Below are 24,545 nucleotides of genomic sequence, written 5' to 3'. Positions count from 1 at the left end.
AACTACTAGTTACTTTCAGTTACTTTTGGATTACTTTTAAGCAAAACTCTATTTAATTAGATAAAACACGTTTTACCATTGAAAGCAGGCCTGGAATTTCATGTCAATTATCTGAGGGCACAAAGGCCAAATGCCAGGGCAAGAAGGCCATCAAATAAAACGATGATTCCACGGAAATAATGAATTTAACTTGAAGGTTAAGGATGATTTAATTTTAATATAGTACAAGACAAGTGTAACTATCTGTGAAATAAAACTCATTCATTTCATAAAATTATGTAGGCTTATTGGGAAATTACCAATATTTGTACAAAGTCATAGCCTATTGGTCTCAATATTTGTCACATTCAGCCCTGGACTTCACTGACTGTAGGGGTCACATTAATCACATTAGAATCACAGATTAGAGATTTTATGTATTTTCCCCACAAGTTATTTTCATTCAAATGAAATGTGATTGAACTTGCACTATTAATGACTTTAGTTGGTTTTTCACAATTTAAAATGTAGTATTTCTTAATTATTAATAATTATAGATGGTAGATTGGCTTTTTTCAACATTTTAAATTGTTTTAAACTATATATATGTTTTTAAAGGAACAGTTTTTCCAACCAACAGTGACAACAGTTAGCCTATATGGTTCTGTATCAGTGTATGAGTCAGTTTGAGCAGATTTCATTCTAATTGGCTACTATGACTGCCTATGAATTTCATAGACCTGGGTAGGTCACCCTGGCCTGGCGGAGATCTACCCTGTTGTGCGTTGAAGGCAATTAACTTAAAGAGGAGCTGCACACCAAAAACAGCTCAAACGATGTGAAACTGTCACATTCTATCTGCTGAAATAAACTTCCCACTTGGATTATTGTTAACACACAAAGAGAACATGGATATTGTTTGCAAAAGGATTATATTTATTCCACCAGAACGGTGAGATCACAGCTTCTTTCTAAACTTTACATGCATACTGTTATTTCGACTTATTATTATTTTATTGTTTGGTGACGGTGTTATAATAATGTATAACTTGTTTTTAAAATTGATGAGGGGAAGGGAAGAATGTAATCTGCCTGTGACCCTGTAAACATTGACTAGACAGTAAAGACTCATTTTATTTATATAGTCTACAAAGAACTCAGGCCTATAAAATTATATTTATACCCCATAGGCTACTCTTTAAATAAAAAGCCTCATTTTATTTGACCTAAAAGAAGACTGCGCTACCGATTATTTATCCCCAATCCAATATACTGTATTCTCCTATCTATCCCCCTGTCTGCAGTGTTGCCTGGCCTGATCATTATAAGCCACATTGGGCTTACTTTTCTGAAGTTGCTTGTAAATAATGGTAGAACGGTTGTGAGCTTGTAGATCGTCTATTTTCAAATAGCCAACATATATAAATATGTACATTGTTTAATGGACGACATATATATCTTTGAAGTGCTCATGTGGCCTTTCATAGTCGCTTCTTTTGGGCTTGTTTTCAGAGACTTATTTTCTTATTTCTCTCGCAAAGTCTGGCAACACTGCTCTTGACGCAGCTGTCTCCAGTCTCACTGTGAGGATTTTACACAGAGAGCTGCGCGCTGCTCAACTCCAATCCATTGCGGTCTGTGCAGACTAGTGTGCGCTCTTGCAGGTGGTTGGTTGTTCCGTTTGGTGTTATAATAATTTATAACTTGTTTGTAAAATTAATGAGGGGAAGGGGAGAATGTAACCCTCCTGTAACGCCCGTTACAACACCCCCGTTACTGTAATCCAGATTACACATTTTAAAATGTACTCTAAAGCGTTACCGTTATGTTTTTTTTTTACTCTGTTACGTAACGGCGTTACATGTAATCCGTTACTTCCCAACCCTGGGAATAAGCCTAGATGCATATCAATTGTCCATTGTGTGACTTGCAGTGTAGGTGTTAAGCGACGTGCGCGTCATGTCATTGAAATAGAGTGCAAGAACATACCAAATGAGCATTGCATGCCTGAGTACACCGGTAGGTATATGAGGTGTTTGAACTTGTCACGCGTGTGTCATTGAATGATTGAGAAGAATAGGTACCAAAGTGTGTCCTTATCAGTTCAATGAGGGACGCGTCTTTTAGTTTCCAAATAAGGAGCGATTCCTTATTTCAAGGGACGGGCGCCAAGAATGTAGCGGGATAATCTCTTCATGTGCAGTGGATTCATGTGATGTCGTCACAGATTTGGTGCAGTGCAGCACATATAAACATAGTTAACTAATGGAAAAAATGTTTTATATAGGCCTCTGTCTGAAATCTCTTCAACCGATGATGAGTAGTAGTACTTAGGGTGGCCATTTGTCCGTTTTTTGGCCGGACAGTCTGGTTTTTGACCCAGCTGTCCTCCGTCCGGCGCACCCTCTGGCCGGATGCATAATTGTCCGGCTTTTGAGAGAGTGATTACAGTGTAAGCGTTATCGGTTATACATTTCTCGTTAAATCTCCCGTTTTATTGGTATAGATTAGAATATCAGCTGGCAGCCAGCGCATTGGCCATAGCAGTGGTTCTCTAACTTTTTCATGTCAAGGACCCCCAAAATGATATGTATTTGGCCGCGGACCCCCATCTCAAATATAAATATATATATACATTCAAAGATTTGCACAAAATATCTTCACGTTTAAAAAAAAGAAAAAACTCTGCCACGCTATGAGCTTGTATAGCTGCTATTTTTGAATAGCCAAAGTATAAAAGGTTAAAGTGGTTAAAATGATTCTGATGCTATAATAACACCTTATTGTATTGAGTATTGTTCACTTTGGTCGGACATGATTGATGAGCATTGAACAAGCAATAATAACTCAATCTGAGAAGTGCAGGACTACCCCTCTCGTCTTTTTTCCACCCTGTCGTTCAAAATACAGTAACAGCAGCAGAGCTATCCAGTACCATACTAAAACGTCCATGAGTCTCCTCTTCTCTTCCCCTCTCTCTCGGTTTTATTCTTTCAGATATGCCACTATGGATTAGACTTGAATTAAATTGGGACATTTTAACTCAGGAACAATTCATTCAACAAAAACCTAAGAAAGAAAAGTATTATAAAATACAGTCATTCATGAAGGGTCTTTGGTTCCCTAAATATAGGGGGTCCTCAGCTAAATGAGTTAATAGAAACCTTTTTAAACCTATTTGACACTATGTACATTTTTTTTTTAAAGCCAATCTACAAGCTCATAGTTTGTATTTTCTTAACATTTTGAAAACTCTGGAATAATCTTGAGGGGTCCCTGGTACAAAATATTTTTGAGGAGGAGGTCCACGGCTAAATACATATAAATGTGGGGGTCCTTGCTGTGCCTTTTTGCTGGACAGAGCGGCACGCTGTGCCCAGCTGTGTCCTCCTCTCTGAGGTCAATTGCTGGTGGCCACCCGAGTAGTACTAGTACTCCATTTTGGTACAGTATAGCGTCACTCGCGGCAACAGCTGTCCCAGCCACACACACACACAACACCAGATTGGCGCATGTGCTAAGCTAAGCACTAAATAGGAGGGAAGTCCTCTGCCCGGTTTTAATCTGCTCAGCATCATGGTGGGTGGGGGGGAGGGGGGGAGGGGGGTAGCCTGCTACCACATAGTGAGGCTGGGCTAGGCTAACAAAAATTGTGCTATGCTAAGCTAGCCCGCCCGCCACAAATTAAGCCGTCAAATTCCAGATGGCAGCTGGCTGCTACTAAAACCCTCCATCAGCGAGCAATGGTTAAAAGCTTCAGGGGGAGAAAAAAAAGAAAGAAAGAAAAACAGTGGTATAATGATTACTCTGCCTTGAGCTATATCTATATCGCACACACTCACATGGGATTGCATATCTGTTGGCTTTTGGTCGGGGGGGGGCAGGGGGTCTAAACGAGCTACATGCTGTTAGCGACGGTCTGAGTTGGCAGATGCATTTTTGATAAGCGGTAACCCACCGACAATAGTGAACAGCGGGGATATTATATCATTGTCGTCGGGCAGAAACCTCTTTATCTCCATATTCTAACTTTTTGTGTTTTTAGTAAATCAACGGCCTACTTGATCATACTACAGCGTCACACAAAACCGCTTCGCGCCGCGTTTCGAGCTTGTAGATCTGCTACTTTTGATGCTTTTGAACTATGCACAGCAGCCATATTGGGAATGAATTGGGCCCCTTCCTTACTTCCATCACAGGTGTTACCAATAATACTAATTAAGGCTCTGTTCCATTTAGTGTGGCACAGTGGTCTCTTATTTTCAAAGACCCCCATAACTCTGAGAGCGTACAAATGGAACCAAATGGATCCGTACGGGTCCATTTGGTTTCATTTGTACACTCTCAGAGTTACACACCCACCATAAGGGGGCATTTGGGAACCAAAATGGAGTGTTTCTAGTGCGCCAACATGCACAATATCAGCACCCTGACCAGAATGGAACAGAGCCTTCATTAGTATCATTGGTACCACCTGTGAAGGAAGTAAGAAGAGGCCCAATTTCTTTCCAATATGGCTGCTGTGCATAGAGCCTAGTTGAATCCTGAAAAGTAACAGTTTTGGGCGTATGAGGTTTCCACCCGACAGAGACGATATGCGGCATTTAATTTGTATACAGTAGTAAGCCCAAATCAATGGATTATATTTCAGCTGTTGCACTTGAATACAATCAAGTAATTCATAATCTCTATTGTTCCAACATCAAACTAATGGGCAGCAACAATCGCGGCTCGGATACGTTTTTTTTGTGGGTATGATGCCACGCTATTATTACGAGACTCGCGGGGGGGGCTCATGTGGTCAAAACGGTTTAATTTACAATCCGCAAAGGCTTTTGTATGGAGAAATCTCAGAGGCGGCATCAAAGTAAATGGCTGTGCAATTCTGTCCTGTTTCTGTAATGCAGGGGAATCAATGGCCCTTGGTGGAAGAGATCTAAAAAAAAAAAAAAATCCCTCCCTTGAGCTCCCTAAGCCCACATTCAACGATTTTCCTATCGTTAAAAAAAAAAACGCCGCACCGCATCCGTCCAAAGATGCCCCCCCCCCCCCCGTAGGTGCCGTCTTTATAGTTGAATTGAAAGCGTTTACATGTCAATCCGCCTGGCTCTGTAGGCCTAGGCCTTGATTTATACTCTGTTGTTGCGCGCCGGCAGTGATGGAAAAAGTACTCAAATTCTTTACTTAAGTAAAAGTGCCAATATTGCAATATAGAAGTACTCTGTTACAAGTAAAAGTCCAGAATTCAACATTTACTTGAGTAAAAGAACAAAAGTATTGGTTTGAAAATAGCCTATGCATAAAACAGGGCTAAAGTGGTTAATGTATGTTATAATGAAATCATTTATATCTGCAAAGTAACTAGTAACTAAAGTTTTCAAATAATTGTAGTGGAGTAAAAGTACAATATTCGCCTCTAAGATGTAGTGGAGTAGAAGTAAAAGTACTGAAAATGGAAATACTCCAGTAAAGTAAAAAAAAAATTGTACTTAAGGACAGTACTTGAGTAAATGTACTTAGTTACTTTACACCGCTGCGTGCCGGAGTCGTGCACTGAATATAGCCGCTCTACAAGCTCACAACGCGCTTCATCGCGGCGCGCTGTGAGCTTGTAGATCTGCTATTTTTGGTGGAGCGACAACACTTGTACGATAAAGTATATTAAGATTAAGCGCTGCTCAGGTTGAATTACCATTTTGCAGTGGGAAAACTAAAGTATGTTTTGCAAAGTGCTCTCGGTTCAATGACTCCTCTAATATTGGATTTGTCTCTCAACCCAGCAGGGGTGGAAGAAGAAGTACTAAGGGAAAAAAGGGAAAAACGCATTACGATTCAACGCGTTTTGACCTTGTATGTCAAGCTTTTTTGACTTTCGAATAGATGAGTTTTAAAACAGGCTTCATCGATTAACCCATTAAGACCTGAGGCCGATTAAAAAAAAAAATCACACCCAGTGTGAAGTGAGCGGTGCTATTTATGAGCAAAGTTTTAAGTCAATTTCATCATGTGTCTCGCTAGCCAATCACAGCAATCCTTATCCTAAATACTTATCCTGCAAAGATAAGTATTCAGACCCTTTGCTGTGACACTTGTATATTTGCACCGCTCGGTGCTCAAAAACAACAGTGATCACAGTGATGGAAGCTCACTTGAAAATTGAGCGGTGCTATTTATGAGTTATTAATTTCGTCATGCGTCTCGCTAGCCAATCACAGTACGTCACAGCCAATCCAATCACAGTACAGCGAAAGACACATTTTTGCGACGGAAAGAAAAACTTTCGCTACGGATGGGTCCCAAACCCACTTATAGGAGCGGCTACACCGCTCAAAAATGTTTTTCTAAATCCTAACGCTTTAAAAATATATAATTTATATTCAAAGATTTGCACAAATGTTCACGATTTTACAAAAATAGCAGATCTACAAGCACGTACGAGCTTGTAGATCTGCTATTTTTGAATAGCCTAAATACATCTTAAAATTGACACAGATACGTTCCAGGTCTCAATGGGTTAATGTCTGTTATGTAATAATAATAATCAATAAGCTAAAGTAATTTGTAACTAGGTAGTGGAGCACAAGTAGGCCTATAAAGCGTTGCATAAAAATTGCCTATACTCAAGTAAAGTAAACATTACCACAAAATTGTATGTAACCACTAAGAACCCCAGCATGCATGTTCTGGGGGAAAATTCCCTAAAAAAAATAGCAAATCTACAAGCTCAAAAATCGTTGCAATGCGACGCCTTTTGAGAGATTAGCTGTAACTCAAGTCCATTTCACTGAGACTAGAGCAGGGGTCTTCAACAGGGGGTCCGGGACCCCTAGGGGGTCCTCAGAGTTAATTCAGAGGGTCCTCTAAATCTTTGTGCGATACGTTTTCTTTTTTCTTTTTTTTTACATTTTGAGGGGAACATTAACCATAAATAGGCTATTTTTGGCAAAGAGGTTTGGTGTAGAGAAGTACACGTTTTCTAAGTATTGAGGGTTTAAAACTGTGCATTTTTCATTAACATGAACCCAACACAACGCTACACATTGATAGTGCTGTCAATAACAATCACTGATGTTGCTACAGTAGGTTTTCAATGTAATGGGTCCTGGGACCCAAGGGTGGTCTTTTAGATGGGTCCCAGGGACATTTTATGAGTCCTTCAAAAATTCAAACCCTTGGGTCTTGGATGTTACAGTCTGTTTGAATCATAATGCAGATTTAAGACTGCAGCCAGTTGTACATACAAGCAAGATTTATACAGCGGGTCGTGTGTCGAAAATAGCAGATCTACAAGCTCACAATGTCTTGTGTCCGCGACGCATTGTGAGCTTGTCGATCTGCCATTTTCGGTGCACGACTCCGTCGTACAACGAGGCTGCAACACGTGCAGTGCCGGTGTCGGGTTACTATAGTAACGTGACGGCGCGCTGTCAATGAACAGAGATGATGAGACAACAAGACTGTCTTTCTGCTCCCGTGCACCTCTCACTGACCAAACTACTTTACAACAAAGAATTGTAAAACAGACCACTTCCATAATGGAAGTTCCTAATGGATATTATTTTTCAGGACTAAGATAACAGGCTCGCTAGGAGATGATGTTGAAGCAGAGTAGCAGTTTGGCAAAAACAGACACTTTTTTTTTTTACAAGATAATAAAATAATAAATAATGGCGCCGCGAGATAATCACCCTCCCGGGCCGTCCTCGCCCCCTTCCTCCCCTCCTTCCTAACTAACTCACTAATGCTCGTGGGTAGCGAACTCACATTTCAAATTGCATTGATTGACTGACTGGTGGTGATATGAACATACCTGACACAAGTTTTAACATCTAGATTTGACAGCAACACGAACTAAGTGCATGACCTGGTGAGGCCGGCGGGACATGCATCCCAGCGTTGTCAAGCTTGCAATGCGCATCGGGGATTTGCAGAAACTAGAGTCGTGTTTCATTTTCGTTTTTACGGCTCGTGTTGGTAACTGGAAGCCTCGCCCCAAAACATAGTCGCCCCCATTTTTCCCGCGTAGGCGGCCGTTCCCCGAGGTCGCCGGATTAGTCCCGGGGCGACTGTGTTTTGGGGCGACTGGCCAGGGATTGCATATACTTCTCCACACAAGTTCATGCAGATCACAGCTGACAAAACAAATATTATACATTATCGGAGCTATAATTAATGTTATCGGTTTTATCGGGATGACATCATAATTCCTGATATGACGATATGACGATACTTATCGTGCACCACTAGTGGATTTGTAAAATATTCGCGGTAAAAAAAAATATTTTACCGCAAATTATTTTTATATTTTTCTCTGTTGTTGGTGACAACTCTAGTGCGTCCCATGGACGCCACGACGGTGTCATGAATGCGTCCTTTCTCAATATTGTGCGTCAGCGACGCAGGACGCAGGCCTATGAGCATCTCTGAACAAGTCTATGAACCTATCTTATGAAATCTATGAAAAAGTTTTATCGGCAATACAATTTTATACAATCTGTAGTGGGGGGGTCCCTGCTTCATATTTCTCTCAGCTGAGGAGAGGAGAAAATAAACATTGAAGACCCCTGGACAAAGAGGGTTTAAGTGGTGAAGTTCAGTACTGTAGAATGTACTTGTAAATGTACTTAGTTACTTTCCACCACTGCAACCCAGGGCCTGAGAATGGATGGATGGATGGACAGACACGCTAATCACCAGTGGTGTAAAGTTACAAGTAACTAAGTACACTTACTCAAGTACTGTACTTAAAGAGTGGTGCCATGGTTTTGCACTTTTTCTGTTTTTCATGTGTCTAGGAGGTTGATAGAACTTCATTAAGCCCCCCGGTGGTGGTTTTATGGTGTTTTATGTCTTCTCTGACTATTTTGAGTTTCTACCTGGAGGCTGAAACCTTGAGGGTCAAACGTGCCAACAGAAAAACAGCCCTTTAGTGACATAGTAGAAATGTACCCTCCCCCTCGTTATCATAACACAACAGGTGTGGGCATGAGGAGGAGGAGGGACTAGGACAGGTGGGTGGTGCTAAGGTGGTGGAGAAGGTCCTAAGGTGAGAACCAGGTATACTTTAACGTATAATTGGAGGCATGCCCACTTAAAAACATAATTTTAACAATTTCTGTACACTTTTTTGAAAAAAATCTTCCTCCTAGTATAACCATGATACCTGATGATTATGTTTTTGGGGGGGGGGGGGGGGGGGGGGGGGGGATCACTGAAGTTCACGGCACCCCGTCTTTAAGTCAAATTTTCAAACATTTTAGTATTTTTCCTTTTGGTACTTTAGGTACATTTTGATGCCAACACTTTCGTAATTTGACTCAAGTAACATTTTGAACACCTGTAACGGTAGCAATTCTACATGGCAGTATTGACACTTTTACTTAAGTAGAAAACGTGAGTACTTTTTTCCGCCACTGCTACTCGCTTTCACAAGAGGCCAGCGGCCGTTTGCGCGCCTCTAGACGGTGGGTGACAGGTGGATGAACGTAATAGGCCGGACGCGGTACACGACCCCACCTCTGACCTTCTGAACCCGGGTATAAATCCATAACGCCGCCTGATGGGCTTAAAGCCGCAGGGCTACGTAACACTTTCTAAAAAAGCACAATAAGGCTCCGTTCGTCCAGCTCACGCACCGAGCGGCCAGCCGGCGGCCGAGCGACCACTTCCATACATCATGATCCTGTCTCGTTCTCTCTCCCCTTCTGCGTTGGATTAGCAACGGGCTTAATGTGTTATCTTGCCCCGGATTAAACCATTAAAACCATAGGAACCGGCATCCGCATAACCATTATTTTATACTTTGGGCTATTCCAAAAAAATGCAGATCTACAAGTTCATAGCGCTATGAGCTTTTAGATCTGCTATTTTTTTGAAAATCGTGAAAATGTGTTTCAAATCTTTGAATGTATGTATTTTTAACTAAAATCTAGTATTTTTAACTCAAATCTTTGCTTCTGGGGGGTCCCTGGAACAACATATTCTGAGATGGGGATCCGCGGCCAAATACATATAATTTTGGGTGGTCCTTGACATGAAAACACTGATAATAGCAACATAAGTTTTTTTAAAAAAAATGTTAGGATTTAGAAGACATTTGTAGAATCCCCAGAAACAAAGATTTGAGTTAAAAAAAAAATTACTTAAAAAATATATGTATTCAAAGATTTGCAAAAAATGTCATGATCAGCTATTTAAAAAAAAACTGATCTACAAGCTCATAGTGCAGCACTTGTTGCTTTTGGCCATTTTTAACCCTAAAGCTGAAAATGGCGATCTATAAGCTCACAGCTTGTAGATCTGCTATTTTTATAATTATAAATCAGACACAACTCCAACCTTAAACCTCTAAATGTCTAATCCTCTGCATTTAAAAGTCTATAGGTGTATTTACTATAGGGAAACAAGTACACACACACGCACGTCGCACGCATATTATGCATGCACGCACACACACGCACAGTGGTGTAAAGTAACTAAGTACATTTTCTCAAGTACTGTACAATTTTGAGGCACTTTTACTTTACTGGAGTATTTCCAAATTGTCTATACTTTTACTCCACTACATCTCTGAGGCAAATATTGTACTTTTACTCCACTACAATTATTTGAAAACTTTAGTTACTAGTTACTTTGCAGATATAAATGACATTATAAAACATACAGTACATTAACCACTTTAGCCTATTTCATACCTAGGCTGATTGAAAATAGCCGATCTACTTGTAGATCGGCTATTTTCAAACATTTTAGTACTTTTACTTTTGGTACTTAAAGTACATTTGGATACCAATACTTTTGTACTTCAAGTACATTTTGAATTCCGGACTTGTACTTGTATCAGAGTCCTTCTACATTGCAGTATTGATGCTTTTACTTAAGTAAAACATTTGAGTACTTTTTCCACCACTGGGCACACGCACACGCGCGCCCACACGCGCGCGCGCACACACACACACACACACACACACACACACACACACACACACACACACACACACACACACACACACACACACACACACACACACACACACACACACACACACACACACACACACACACACACACACATCCCCTGTGGTGTTGATAAAACACTTTGGACATGTTGGACATGGATCATTGGACATTGGGGATCGAGGAATGCACGTGGCCTGCATAATAACAAGCTGCTGGCTGAACCCACAAGGTCAGCTTCCCCCCTGCGGACGCGTGTTAACACTCTCTGTGTGAAAGTGCCCGTGTCCCTTTTTTCACCATATAAATCACCAGAGGGGGGGCTGAGGTCCCCCCCCCCCCCCACAACGTGTGAACTTGAAAACCCCCCCCCCGCTCTGGTGTGCGGTGTGTTAAAATGCCTGCGTCTCCCCTCGTTGCTGAGGAGGTTATTGTCGGTGGTAATCCGTCGCGGAGAGAGTGGGGGTTCGATGCCCGCTTCGTTGTAATATGTCTAGACACAGATCCTCAACAGGGATTTGTGTGTGTGTGCGTGTGCGTGTGCGCGCGTGCGTTGTGGACAGTGGTGGAAAAAGTACTTCAATTCCTTACTTAAGTAAAAGTACCAATACTGCAATATAAAATTACTCTGTTACAAGTAAAAGTCCAAAATTTACTTGAGTAAAAGTATTGGCATCAAAATGTACTTAAAGTACCAAAGGTAAAAGTACTAAATATTTGAAAATAGCAGATCTACAAGCTCACAACGCGTCGCGATGCGACGTTTTGTGAGCTTGTAGATCTGCTATTTTCAAATAGCCTAGGTATAAAATAGGGCTAAAGTGGTTAATGTATGTTTCATGATATCATAATTAGGGCCGGGACTTTATCGCGTTAATTTCGATCAATTAATTACAGAAAAATTATCGCGTTAAAAAAATTAACGCATTTTAATCGCACTTATTTTTGCCCCGCGGAACGTTTCTCACGGGACGAGTTTCAGACGGACCGTTTGTCCCGGTGCACCAAGCAACATGCATGGGTCTCGTCTGGTCTCAGACAACAACAAACCGCAGGCAACGCAGTGCTTGAAAGCATGAATGAAGACGGCGCACCCGATAGCCTGCTTGGTAATGTTGGCTGGGCTGCCCCCCCTAACCCCCGCCCCGCGGGAGAGAGGGGGGGGGGGGGGTGGGGGGTGCGATGCGGTGCGGGTCACATGCGCGCGGATTATTTTTATTAATTAATTAATTAAACGACGACAAAACAACAGTGACAACGCACTCTACCTGCAATGTAGAAATACTATGTTACAATTAAAAGTCCGGAATTCAAAATGTACTTGAGTAAAAGTATAAAAGTATCAAAATGTATTTAAAGTACCAACAGTTAAAGTACTCAAAACTTTTGAAAATAGCAGATCTACAAGCTCACAATGCATGTAGATGGCTATTTTCTAATGGCCGATATAGGGCTGAAGTGGTTACTGTATGTTTTGTAATAATAATAATCAAAATCTACAAAGTAACTAGTAACTAAAGTTTTCAAATAATTTTAGCAAAGTATAAGTGTAATATTTGACTCTGAGATGTAGTGGAGTAGAAGTAAAAGTATTAGAAATTGGAAATACTTGAGTAAAGTAAAAAATACCTCAAAATTGTACTTAAGTGCAGTACTTGAGAACATGTACTTAAAGACGTTTACCAAAATCCATTTGAAAACACATTTTCTCACTGTTCTCAGGTCAAATATTGATGTGCGATTAAAATGCGATTAATTTAGATTAATTAATTACAAAGCCTCTAATTAATTAGATTAATTTTTTTAATGGAGTCCCAGCCCTAATCATAATTTATATCTGAAAAGTATCTAGTAACTAAAGTTTTCAAATAATTGTAGTGGAGTAAAAGTACAAAATTTGGCTCTGAGATGTAGTGGAGTAGAAGTAAAAGTATTGGAAATTGGAAATACTCAAGTAAAGTACAAATACCTCAAAATTGTACTTAAGTACAGCACTTAAGTAAATGTACTTCGTTACTTTCCATGGTTGTGGATTGCACTATTTATAGTTGGGTTTCCGCTGTGACTTCCTGCAGGGAGCTCTCTCTACCTTTCCCCCCCAAGTAGCAAAATCCTGACAGACTTACACGAAAAAATAATAATAATGCATTTATCAGCTGCTCGCCACAACAAAGAAGCTTGAGAGGAAGAAACATCCACACTTGCCCCCCGGCAAGTGTGGATGTGGGTTTATCTTAGCGTAGGCAATCGAAGCAATAATGAGAACTTATGTGAGGTTTGGTTGACTGATCAAGCTGGAGAAGAAAATCACGCTCACGCTAACTTTTAAGTGTGCTAACAAAGACGCAGCCCAGAGCTGCCCGCGTTTCATCTCAACTCCGCGGCGCCAACCATATGAAGCGACACACAGACCTCTGATTTCACTAGCTAGGGTGCCATGAGAGAGATTGTTAGAGCCCCCCCCCCCCCCCCCCCCCCCATGTCTTCATTGTGAATCTTCAAGGCGTCTTTTGAACTGTGGCATCTTTTAACCCCTTCAACCCGGGAACGCATCTGTGTAACCACTTTAACCGTTCATTTTATACTTAATATTTTGAGATGGGGGTCCGCGGCCAAATACATATCATTTTGGGGGTCCTTGACATGAAAAGGATTGAGGGCCACTGCTATTATACCAACATACGTTTTTTTCAGAAAACTCTGAGGATTTAGAAGACATTTCTAGAATCCCCTGAAGCAAAGATTTGAGTTGAAATTTTCCCTCAAATTTTCAAGATGTTTAAAAAAAATAGCAGATATACAAGCTCATAGCGCGGCACTCGGTGCCGCGCTATGAGCTTGTAGATCTGCTGTTTTTTTAATAGCCAAAGAAATCTTTAAAATGACACGGACGCGTTCCCGGTCTTAATGGGTTAACTTGCCGGATGTCTGGAAAAGAGCTTGTTTGCAGACTACTAGAGGGCGAGAAACTTTGCGGTGTGGTGCGCCAACGCAGTGCCAAGCAATTCATCTGGGAAATAACAACCCCCTCGCTTGTACGTCCTTATACGAAGCTGGAGGCTGGTGACATTGTTCTCATAATCAAACAAGACACGCTGTTTCAGTTTTGTCACTAACTATTCACATAGCTTGAGAAATCATAGAGATTTCTTTTTTGGGGGGGGGCAAGGGGGGGTCATAGAGAACTTGTTTTCCAATTTCTGGGAGAGAGGGACGCTATACGAGGTCGGATTCTAATATCCTGTCCTGTTCACTCCGGTCGCGGACATCAGAAAAACTAATTGGTTGTGTCTTGGGGGCCTGGCGTAATAAGTGCCGACATGCTCGCTGCAATTGGCTTTCTGTCTCGAGGGAGCAAGTACAGGTGCCCGGGTGTTCCCGATTCGGCTCAAGTGTGCCAGGATTTTAATTCGGTCCCTATACGCTCCCATTGCCCTCTTTCATCATTCCTACCTCCAATTTAAGCCATTGAGACCGGGAACGCATAGGCCACTACTGTGTCATTTTAGAGACCATTATTTTATACTTTGGGGCTAATCAAAAATAACAGATATACAAGCTTGTAGATCTGCTATTTTTGAAAAATCTTTGAAAAATCTTTGAAAAATCTTTGAAAAATCTTTGAAAAATCTTTGAAAAATCTTTGAAAATGTTTCACTTTGAAAAGTTTTCACTATGAAAAATATATATTCAAAGATTTGCACACATTTTCACGATTGTTCAAAAATAGTAGATATACAAGCTCATAGAGCGGCATGAGCGTGTAGATCTGCTATTTTTGAATAGCCAAAGAAATCTAAAAATAAATACAGATACTTAATTTCCCGGTCTAAATGGGTTAAGCCTTTCCTTGAAGTTCCATAAAAATGTTATACGTGTAAAATGTTGTTGAAAAGAAGTGATCATTGGTACATTTTTATGTCACGCTGTGAATAAGGTGAAGCTGTGTGAGTTGTGTGTGTGTGCATGCGTGCATGTGTGCGTGCGTTATACAGGATAAAAACGTCCAATACTTGCCTCCGAACGCAGGCCTCATGGTGAAATCGTGATCATCTACTTTGATAATATTCTCCGTCTTCAGCTTTCGGGCCTTGGTCACATCTGGGGGCTTCTTGTTCAAGGTCAAGGATCTAGAAAACAATAGCGCACACAACAGTGATTCTCAACACTTTATACTTTCAAGGACCCCCGGTTTGAAATGCAATAGGCCAAAGACCCCCATTTGATACTATTTGTTTTGTTTTTTTATCTCTGGGACTCATATACACTGTAAAATCCTGTTTTAAAGGTATAGTTCACCCCATGGAGACTTGAATTCATAGATGTTTTGTTTATGTCGTATTCTTATGCGGAAATGCGACAAAAAAACCAAAAATATCCATGAAATCAAGTCTCCATGGGGTGACTAATCGATATAAAATAAGTATTTTTGGGGGTGAACTATCCCTTTAATTTAACTCTGAGAGTGCACAAATGGAACCCTTCACAAACCCATTTCATTTGGTTCCATCTGTGCAGTTACAGTACCATAAGGGTCAATTCCATTCGGTGTTCAACTATCAACCATTTATCTGGGGACGCCCTAGAACCCCCACAGGGACCCGGGGGGGTCCCCAGACCCCACGCTGAGAACCAGTGCGGCTTGCCGACTGTGTAAGCCTTGCCGAACCATGTGGCTCATAGGGCCACGATGTTTCTGTAGCGTGAGGTAGCTTGATGTACATCCCATGGACATGACGCTAGTAAACAGTGGGTCGGGGACCAATTTTTATGGGTCGCGAGGAAATATCTGGTCTTTTCCGTTTCCTACTTTTTAAAAAAAGCCTATAAAATATTGTTTCAAAAGATGAAACAAAAGCTTAGACCAAAATAAATCCAACATTTCCAACATTTTTCAAACGTATTGAAAGACTTCAATGAAAGATGAATAATTTCCATAAATATATATATTTTTAAGTTTAAGAAGTAGTGGAAGTAGTGAAAACTATTTTTCTACAAGTACCTAGTTGTATATCTGCTATTTTCACTTGTTTGGGTCCAGGGAAAACATATCCATTTTCCTTTGGGTCTTGAGCTAGGTGACTAACCCCCAATCCAAACTGTGATACCGAGTGCCAAGCAGGGAGGCATTGGGTCCCAATTTTTATAGTCTTTGATACGGCACGGCCCGAAAATCGTACCCCAGCCTCCCTATAGGCTCTATTCACAGCAGCCATATTATTAAGACATTCACAGGTGTTACCAATGATACTAATGAAGGCTCTGTTCCATTCTGGTCAAACAGAGTCAGGGTGCTGATACAGTATTGTGTATGTTGGCTCACTGGAAACACTCTGTTACACCAGTGGGTCTACAGTTGGGGTCCAGGGACCCTCATGGGCTTCCAAATGGCCCTTTACAGGTGTGTAACTCTGAGAGTGTACAAATGGAACCATTTGGCTCCAATTGTACACTCTCAGTTATGGGGGTCGTGGAAACCACTGTGCTAGACTAAATGGAACAGAGCCTTCATTAGTATCATTGGTAACACCTGTGAAGGAAGTGATAATATGGCTGCTGTGCATAGAGCCTATATTTATAGTCTTTGATACGACATGGCCCGAAAATCGTACCCCAGCCTCCCAATGTCAAGAGCGGACATTCTAAAAACAAGGCCACTGAGCTGGTATCAGTAACATATACACTGTTACAAAAGCCGAGTTCACAAGTAGACAACGCTGTGGCTGTGCGTGTGAAGAGATGCGATGTGAGGTGCATGGCAAACAGGTTGGCTGAAGGTCAACCCAGTGGCTGGTGTTTTGACACGGATTCCCTTTGACCAAAATGGCATGTCTAATATTAGGTCAGTGCTTCTCAACCTGCGGGCCGGGGACCACTGGTGGGCTGCCAGGATATTGCAAGTGGGCTCTATGCACAGCAGCCATATTGGGAATGAATTGGGCCCCTTCCTTCCTTCCTTCACAGGTGTTACCAATGATACTAATAAGACTGTGTTCCATTTAGTGTGGCATAGCGGTTGTCTTATTTTCAAGGACCCCATAACTCTGATAGTGTACAAATGGAACCAAATGGATTTGGTTCCATTTGTACACTCCCATCATAAGGGGCCATTTGGGAACCAAAATGGAGTGTTTCTAGTGAGCCAACATGCACGATATCAGCACCCATGACCATAATGGAACAGAGCCTTCATTAGTATCAGTGGTAACACCTGTGAAGGAAGTAAGAAGAGGCCCAATTTCTTTCCAATATGGCTGCTGTGCATAGAGCCTATTGGCAAAACTCTAAGATTTTAGTCATGGAGTTTGAACTCCTTTTGGCTGCTGTGTTAGAGGTAGCGTAAGTGATCTTTTTTTTGGTTAAAACAACAAGTGTTAAAAGGTTAAAGCACTATATTGTGATAGTTATCATTGCTATAGAGAGGTTGTTAACGGGGGTCTCCCTTGTCTCTCCAGGTCTTTGATAAACAGAAAATACATTTTCAGGTTTTTTTTTTTCACAAAATGTCAGCCAATCAGGAGAGAGTACCCATTTATCAGCTTCATTTTTTATAGTGTTCCAGTACAAATTGTGTCAGCTCATTTCTTTGTGTCATCACTTCCAATTGCACTTGTTAACTCTGTATCCTGACTGAGTTCTCTATCCTGATTGGAAAAATAATTGGTGTCCCGACATCTGGACAGACATGGAGACTCCTGTTACTGAACAGACACTCTATAGCAATGAGTACTATCAGAATATAGAGCTATTTAACACATTGAGTGCCATAAACGGTCCGGACCGTTTTTCATAATCCAAACGAGGAGTGCCGTAAACAGTCCGGACCGTTTTTGACCCAATTTTATTTTTATACGTGGGGCCCACGTGGGGCGCTAAAACGAAACTTTGGGATCGTCCAAGGAGTTTCTGAGAAGGAGAGGCCGGATGTGGATCCATGTCAAAAATCCTTCCGGTCGGCCGTTCCAATGTTAACTCCTTGACTAAAAGCTTAATATCTCCATTTCTTTTTAACGTGGTGGAAGCGAGCCGTTTTCGATCGGCGATCACTCTGCAATGGAGGATCGCGTTAGAAATATTATTGTTCCAGGCATTAGTCGGGACCCTCCGCCGCCTCGCACGCACGCACGCTTGTTTACATGCACTTCCGCGTCGGGGCTTCTACAGCACGAAACGTATCAACGTAAGTGGATGGAAGAAATGCAGGCACTGAACGTATAATATTTTAATAAACCTCTGGCACCCGATGTGTTAAAGGGTTAACCCAGATGGGTGGGCCGCGGAACACATTTCAAGATTTCGGCCGCGGAACACATTTCAAGATTTCAGCCCTCAGTACGTAGTAAACTTGACCTTTCAGTCTGTACTTGGTATTTTTTTTCCCCCTCTACACCAAACCTCTTTGCCAAAAATACCAGATCTACAAGCCCTGATCCAGAAGAGAGGTTGAGAACCACTATCTATAGTTCTCAAAGTCTGTATGGTACCCCCGGCCCCCCAGAAGGTCCTTGTAGGGGTTCCAGGGGGTCCAGGGGGTCCCCAGCTAAATGATTGATATAGTTAAGAACCATAGTTAAGACCCTTATGGGTCCTTCTGGTTCCCTTTGCGCACTCTCTTTTTTGTGAATTACCTCGATCACACTACAGAGCAGTGGTGTAAAGTAACCAAGTATATTTACTAGAGTACTGTACTTAAGTACACTTTTGAGGAATCTTTACTTTACTGGAGTATTTCCCATTATCAGTACTTTTACTTCTACTCCACTACATCTCAGAGGCAAATATTGTGCTTTTACTCCACTACAATTATTTGAAAACTTGAGTTACTAGTTACTTAGCCCTATTGCATACACAGGCTATTTGAAAATAGCAGATCTACAAGATCACAATGTGTCACGATGCGACACGTTGTGAGCTTGTAGATCAGCTATTTTCAAACATTTTAGTACTTTTACTTTTGGTATTTTAAGTACATTTTGATGCCAATACTTTTGTACGTGAATTCTGGACTTTTACTTGTAACAGAGTATTTCTATATTGCATTGGTACTTTTACTTAAAGGAGTAGTTCACCCAAAAATGACTTATTTCCTATCAATTGCACACCCCATGAAGCATTGAATCCATGGATTTATTTTTGTTTTTGTGGCATTCCTAAAGCCAATAATTTGATTCCTGTCTCTTACCGGCTAATGCAGTGGTTCTCAAACTTTTTCATGTCAAGGACCCCCAAATAGACGCTTATTACCCCACGGACCCCCATTTGAAAAGATAAGCCAGGGACCCCAATAAGAGAAGGTTTTTATGGCTCTCTAGCAGTGATTCTCAACCATTTTAATTTCAAGGACCCCCAGTTTAACATGCATTAGGCTACGGACCCCCATTTAATGGCATTTATACCTCTGGGACCCCAATTCATATTGTAAAATCAATGTTAATTTAACTCTGAGAGTGTACAAATGGAACCAAATGGACCCGTTAGGGTCCATTTGGTTCCATTTGTACACTCTCAGAGTTACAGAACCATAAGGGTCCATTTGGTTCCTGTCCATCATTTAGCTGGGGACCCCCTGGAACCCCCTCAAGTACCCCTAGGGGTCCACGGACCCCACTTTGAGAACCAATGGGCTAATGTATCCGGTAGGAGACACAAAGTAGATTGTTTGTGTCTCCTACCGGATACACACCCGGTCATCAAATTATTGGCTTAGGAATGCCACAAAAACTAAAATAAATCCATGAATTCAAGGCTTCATGGGGTGTGCAATTGATAAAAAAAATAAGTCATTTTTTGGGTGAACTCCTCCTTTAAGTAAAGAATTTGAGTACTTTTTCCACCACTGCTACAGAGTCACACAAAAGCATCAAAGGTAGCATATCTACAAGCTTGTACTGTAGATCTGCTACTTTTGATGCTTTTGAATTTGAATCCTGAAAAGTAATGAGCTTTTGAATACATGAGGTTTCCACCCGACAGAGACCAAATCAAACTATTATAGTATAAGGTCATGCTTCCCTTTGCCGTTTTATTCCTCCACACTGAGAGAATACAATAGCACAGCCGTCTGATTTAACGTGGGTTTGTTATGGTGATTCCGCGCTAAGCTGCTGTTTCAGTCCATTAGTTTGTTGTACAGGAGTGTAGTGCATCATGCTGGTGGGTGTATGGTAGCATAGTAGCATCAGTGATCAGGGTCAAAATAGACACGGAGAGGAGTGAGAAACATCCATTCACTGAAATGGCTTTACAATTTAGGCAATTCAGCAGCGGACTGCTCTTATCCAGAGCGACCTGCAACAGGCGAGGTAAACACATGCACGGAATGCAACGCAGAGAGAGACGGTGTAGTGCCTGAGTCAGTGTAAACTATGACCACAGGTAGCAAGATGTAGCATCGGTCTAAACTGGGGGTCTTCAACAGGGGGTCCGTGACAACTGGGGGTGGGGTACTCAGAGTTACTACAGGGGGGGGGGGGGGGGGGGGGGGGGGGCGGCCAAATCTCTGTGTGATACCTTCAACCCTAAGCGTCCATATTCTATTCTGAGGCGTGGTGAGCTTGTAGATCGGCTATTTTCGGTTTGGTTTGATGTAGAGGGGAAAAAAGAGAAGACCAAGTATGGACTGAAAGGTCAAGTTTACAATGTAGGCTACCGTGCTGAAGTGGTTAAATGTCTGTCTTAAAGGGATAGTTCACCCCCAAAATGACTTATTTTCTATTGATTGGTCACCCCATGGAGACTTGAATTCATGGATATTTTTCCGGTAGGAGACACAAAGAGTCTCCTTTGTGTCTCCTACCGGAACCGCTGCCTACCGGTCCGGTGGTCATCAAATTATTGGCTTAGGAATGTGACAAAAACAAAATACATACCCATGAATTCAAGTCTCCATGGGGTGACTAATCAATAGGGAAAAAAGGCATTTTGGGGGTGAACTATGCCTTTAACATGAATCCATCATACACTGATGATGGTGCTGGCATTTAATAGATAGCTGTGAAGCTATCTATTAAATCTATGAAAAAGTTGAATCTGTGACACAATTTTACACAATGTAGCGGGGGTCCCTGCTTCCTCTCTCTCAGCTAAGAGGTCCTTGGCCTGAAAAAACGTTGAAGACTCCTGGTCTTAACAATTAGCCTACTATCAAGAAAATAATCTGTACAGATATCAGGTAAACAATGAACCTAGCATCTGCCTAAATAACATGCTATCTAAATAAAAAAAAAAATTACATAAACAAACAAAAGAAACATGCTTTATACTGAAACATAATGCTGAGATTCTTGTCACTCGACAAAGGCCATTGTTTTAAACAGTTGCCAGTATAGCCTACACCAGTTGTTCTCAAAGTGGGCCCCAGGGGTCCCTTGAGAGCGTTCCAGGGGGTCCCAAGTAAAATGAGTTAATGTAGCAAGATCAGTTTAACCACCATATTACTACTATTTTACAATAGCCGATCCACAAGCTCACAACAATGTGAGCTTGCAGATCTGCTATTTTCAACATTATTGGAATGTTTTAGAAACATTAACAACAACACAAATCTCGTAATGGGTGTCCCTGGCACAAAGTATTTTCAGAGGGGGGGGGGGACAAATACAAATTAATTTGGGGGTCCTTGACCTGAAAATGTTTGAGAATGTGTACCACTGGCCCATAGACTGTCGCAACGAGAGAAGAATTCTGGACAACAGCCCTGCAGGGTCAGCAGTAGCATTCAGGCCCGGTTTGACATTCAAGAAATGCTTTATTTTAACAAGAACAATGGGGACTCCTTATGAACTTGCAGACCTAAAAGAAAAAATATATAAAAAATCTGTATGCAAGCCATTTATTATAATGAGTACACTGTTGACGCCAATTAAGCACTATGGCTATTGGGCTACAGGCTACTGCTCCCGAATTCACGCTGGCAGCGGTCCAAAGGAAAACCTCAAATAAAATGCCATGCTGCGATAATTAATTGTAGCCTAAATGGGAGACGGCGAAGGGGTCAAAGTAAACTCGAGCCCTATATTCAGCAACATGCTAGAGGTTGCCCCCCCCCCCCCCCCCCCCGGTGCTGCCTTAGCTGTGACTATTTTGAGACTCGGCCACATGTTTGTACTAAAACCACCTCCGTACAAAAAAAAGAAAAAAGAAAAAAAGCTGTGCTGTGCTGTGCTCTCCACTGTGATGATCCCATCCTCCCGGGCGCGGGGGGGGGGGGGGGGGGACTCAGGGAGGGATGATGACAGATGGGGCAAAACGTGCTCGTGACACGTGGGACAGGCGGAAGGCACGCCAGTCCATGACCTGTTTGCTGCTTTTGTTGATTTGATGAGTAGGCAAAGACAAGCTCTCTGTGGTGCCGTTTCCCCCCCCCATCCCACATCATGCCATGGGATTTAACTTGAGTGTACAAATATAACCGTAGCCTCCGAATGGAACCTAACAGACCCTTTCCATTTGGAGGCTATGCAGTCTCAGTTATATTATTGATTATTGATTTTTTTTTTACTGTGCAGCAGTTATTTTACAAGTTACATGTCAAGGTCTGAGGATGTAGCCTCCAAATGTAACTAAACAGACCCCAAAGGCTCCCTTTGGCTCCATTTGGAGGCCAAACATTCTCAGTTATATAGTGACACTGTGTGCAGCAGTTTATTGAGTTTTAGCTATACCCCTGGCCCTATATAAGCTCCAATCCTCCCTCTGATCCAATACTGGTGTTTTTTATAGATTATGTCTACAATGGCAACATCCTCGTCTGCAGAAGCACTGCCACTGTACCCTCCCTGCGCACACACCCGGCTTGGGATAAATACAATAGGCTCTATGCACAGCAGCCATATTATCACTTCCTTCACAGGTGTTACCAATGATACTAATGAAGGCTCTGTTCCATTTAGTGTAGCACAGTGGTTTCCACGACCCCCATAACTCTGAGAGTGTACAAATGGAACCAAATGGACCTACACTCTCAGAGTTACACACCTGTAAGGGGCCATTTGGAAGCCCATGAGGGTCCCTGGACCCCAACTGTAGACCCACTGGTGTTTCCAGTGAGCCAACATGCACACAGTATCAGCAACCCTGACTCTGTTTGACCAGAATGGAACAGAGCCTTCATCAGTATCATTGGTAACACCTGTGAATGTCTTCACACTATGGCTGCTGTGAATAGAGCCTATTGTGGTGCGACGATGTTGATTTGTATTATGGCGTGTAGTAGACCGATTATTAGTCATGATGATCTTCTAGGCTACTGGGCGAGACTTGAAACAATGCATACATTAACTGTCTACTCAACCTGTGTTGGTTGTCTGAGGGGGGTACAGGATAGGTGGGCACTAGGGACAGCTGGGCACCTCGAGGTAAAATTGGCCATTTTGTCCAAAATGTTAAAAAGAAAAAATATATATATACATACATTTGAATATAAATGTTCTTATGTAATGTTAAGTATACATGATGAAATTGCACGGTACATCATTATCAGACATAAATGTATATCCTTCAACTTCTTGTTTATGCCCCAAAATGACTGGACAGGTTTTGTAGCAATTTTTAGCAATTGGGACATATTAGACCTTAATTGTCGAATCATCATACTTTACAATCATGTATACTTTACTTTTTTTTTTTTTTTTACATTTTTGACAGAATAGCCAATTTTACATCGAGGTGCGCCCAGATGTCCCTAAGTGCCCTGTTACCTCTACAATAGGCATGATCTACTGGGCGAAACTTAACAATGCATTTTACATGAACTCCTCAACCCAACCCGTGGTGGTTGTCTGAGGTGGCCCAAATTACGCACGGATTCATCATGAATCCGTGCGTAATAGGCTCTATGCACAGCAGCCATATCACTTCCTTCCCAGGTGTTACCATTGATACAAATGAAGGCTCTGTTCCATTTAGTCTAGCACAGTGGTTTCCACGACCCCCATAACTCTGAGAGTGTATAAATGGAACCAAATGGACCCGTTAGGGTCCATTTGCTTCCATTTGTACACTCTCAGAGTTACACACCCGTAAGGGGCCATTTGGAAGCCCATAAGGGTCCCTGGACCGCAACTGTAGACCCACTGGTGTAACAGAGTGTTTCCAGTGAGCCAACATGCACAATAACAGCACCCTGACTCTGTTTGACCAGAATGGAACAGCTAGCCTTCATTAGTAGTATCATTGGTAACACCTGTGAATGTCTTACAATACGGCTGCTGTGCATAGAGCCCATTGGCCACCTCAGACAACCATATGAACCATACAATAGTAGGCTATAATACACTGACTGACTGGGCTAGAGGTTCTTTACTTACGTGCCATGTTTCTGGGTCTCCACGGTGCCGGTCCATCTCCTGACCCGGTGGCCGTGGTGGTGCCTATTACTACGGCATTCCGCGGTGGCGACGACCAGACAGAGGATCGAAACCAGCGCTTTGATCACAACATAAGGCATAGCAGCGATCAGCGCGGGATTCCACAAGTGTGTCCGAAGAAGAATGTCCGAAAGAAGCCCCCGAATTCAATCCATATCCACGAGGAAAACGCCAGCGCATCTTTTTCCGTTTTTTTCCCTTCAGCAGCAGAGAGACACGATCCGATCGTCGACGGTCATCATC

At 42.0% G+C, this 24,545-nt stretch overlaps 1 protein-coding gene across 1 annotated transcript in view; it reads right to left on the bottom strand.

Moving 5' to 3' along the window:
- The window catches only part of LOC311035978 (gamma-aminobutyric acid receptor subunit rho-2-like), a gene marked incomplete at its 3' end in the record, with an annotated part of 136,344 nt that extends 112,004 nt beyond the window's left edge, over window positions 1-24,340 (bottom strand). Inside the window, exons 1-2 of the mRNA XM_084044506.1 lie at window positions 24,243-24,340; window positions 14,953-15,065 (exon numbers count right to left, since the gene is read on the bottom strand). Coding sequence (XP_083900632.1) covers window positions 14,953-14,971 — 19 coding nt within the window. The 5' untranslated portion in view covers window positions 14,972-15,065; window positions 24,243-24,340. The remainder of the gene's footprint in view (window positions 1-14,952; window positions 15,066-24,242) is intronic.
- Window positions 24,341-24,545: the final 205 nt, after the last annotated feature.

Source organism: Gymnoscopelus microlampas (assembly GCF_963454915.1).
Source record: "Gymnoscopelus microlampas genome assembly, chromosome: 20".
NCBI classification, from domain to species: domain Eukaryota; kingdom Metazoa; phylum Chordata; class Actinopteri; order Myctophiformes; family Myctophidae; genus Gymnoscopelus; species Gymnoscopelus microlampas.
Note: the sequence above shows the minus strand (reverse complement) of the source record. Positions and strands in the feature narration are given on the sequence as shown.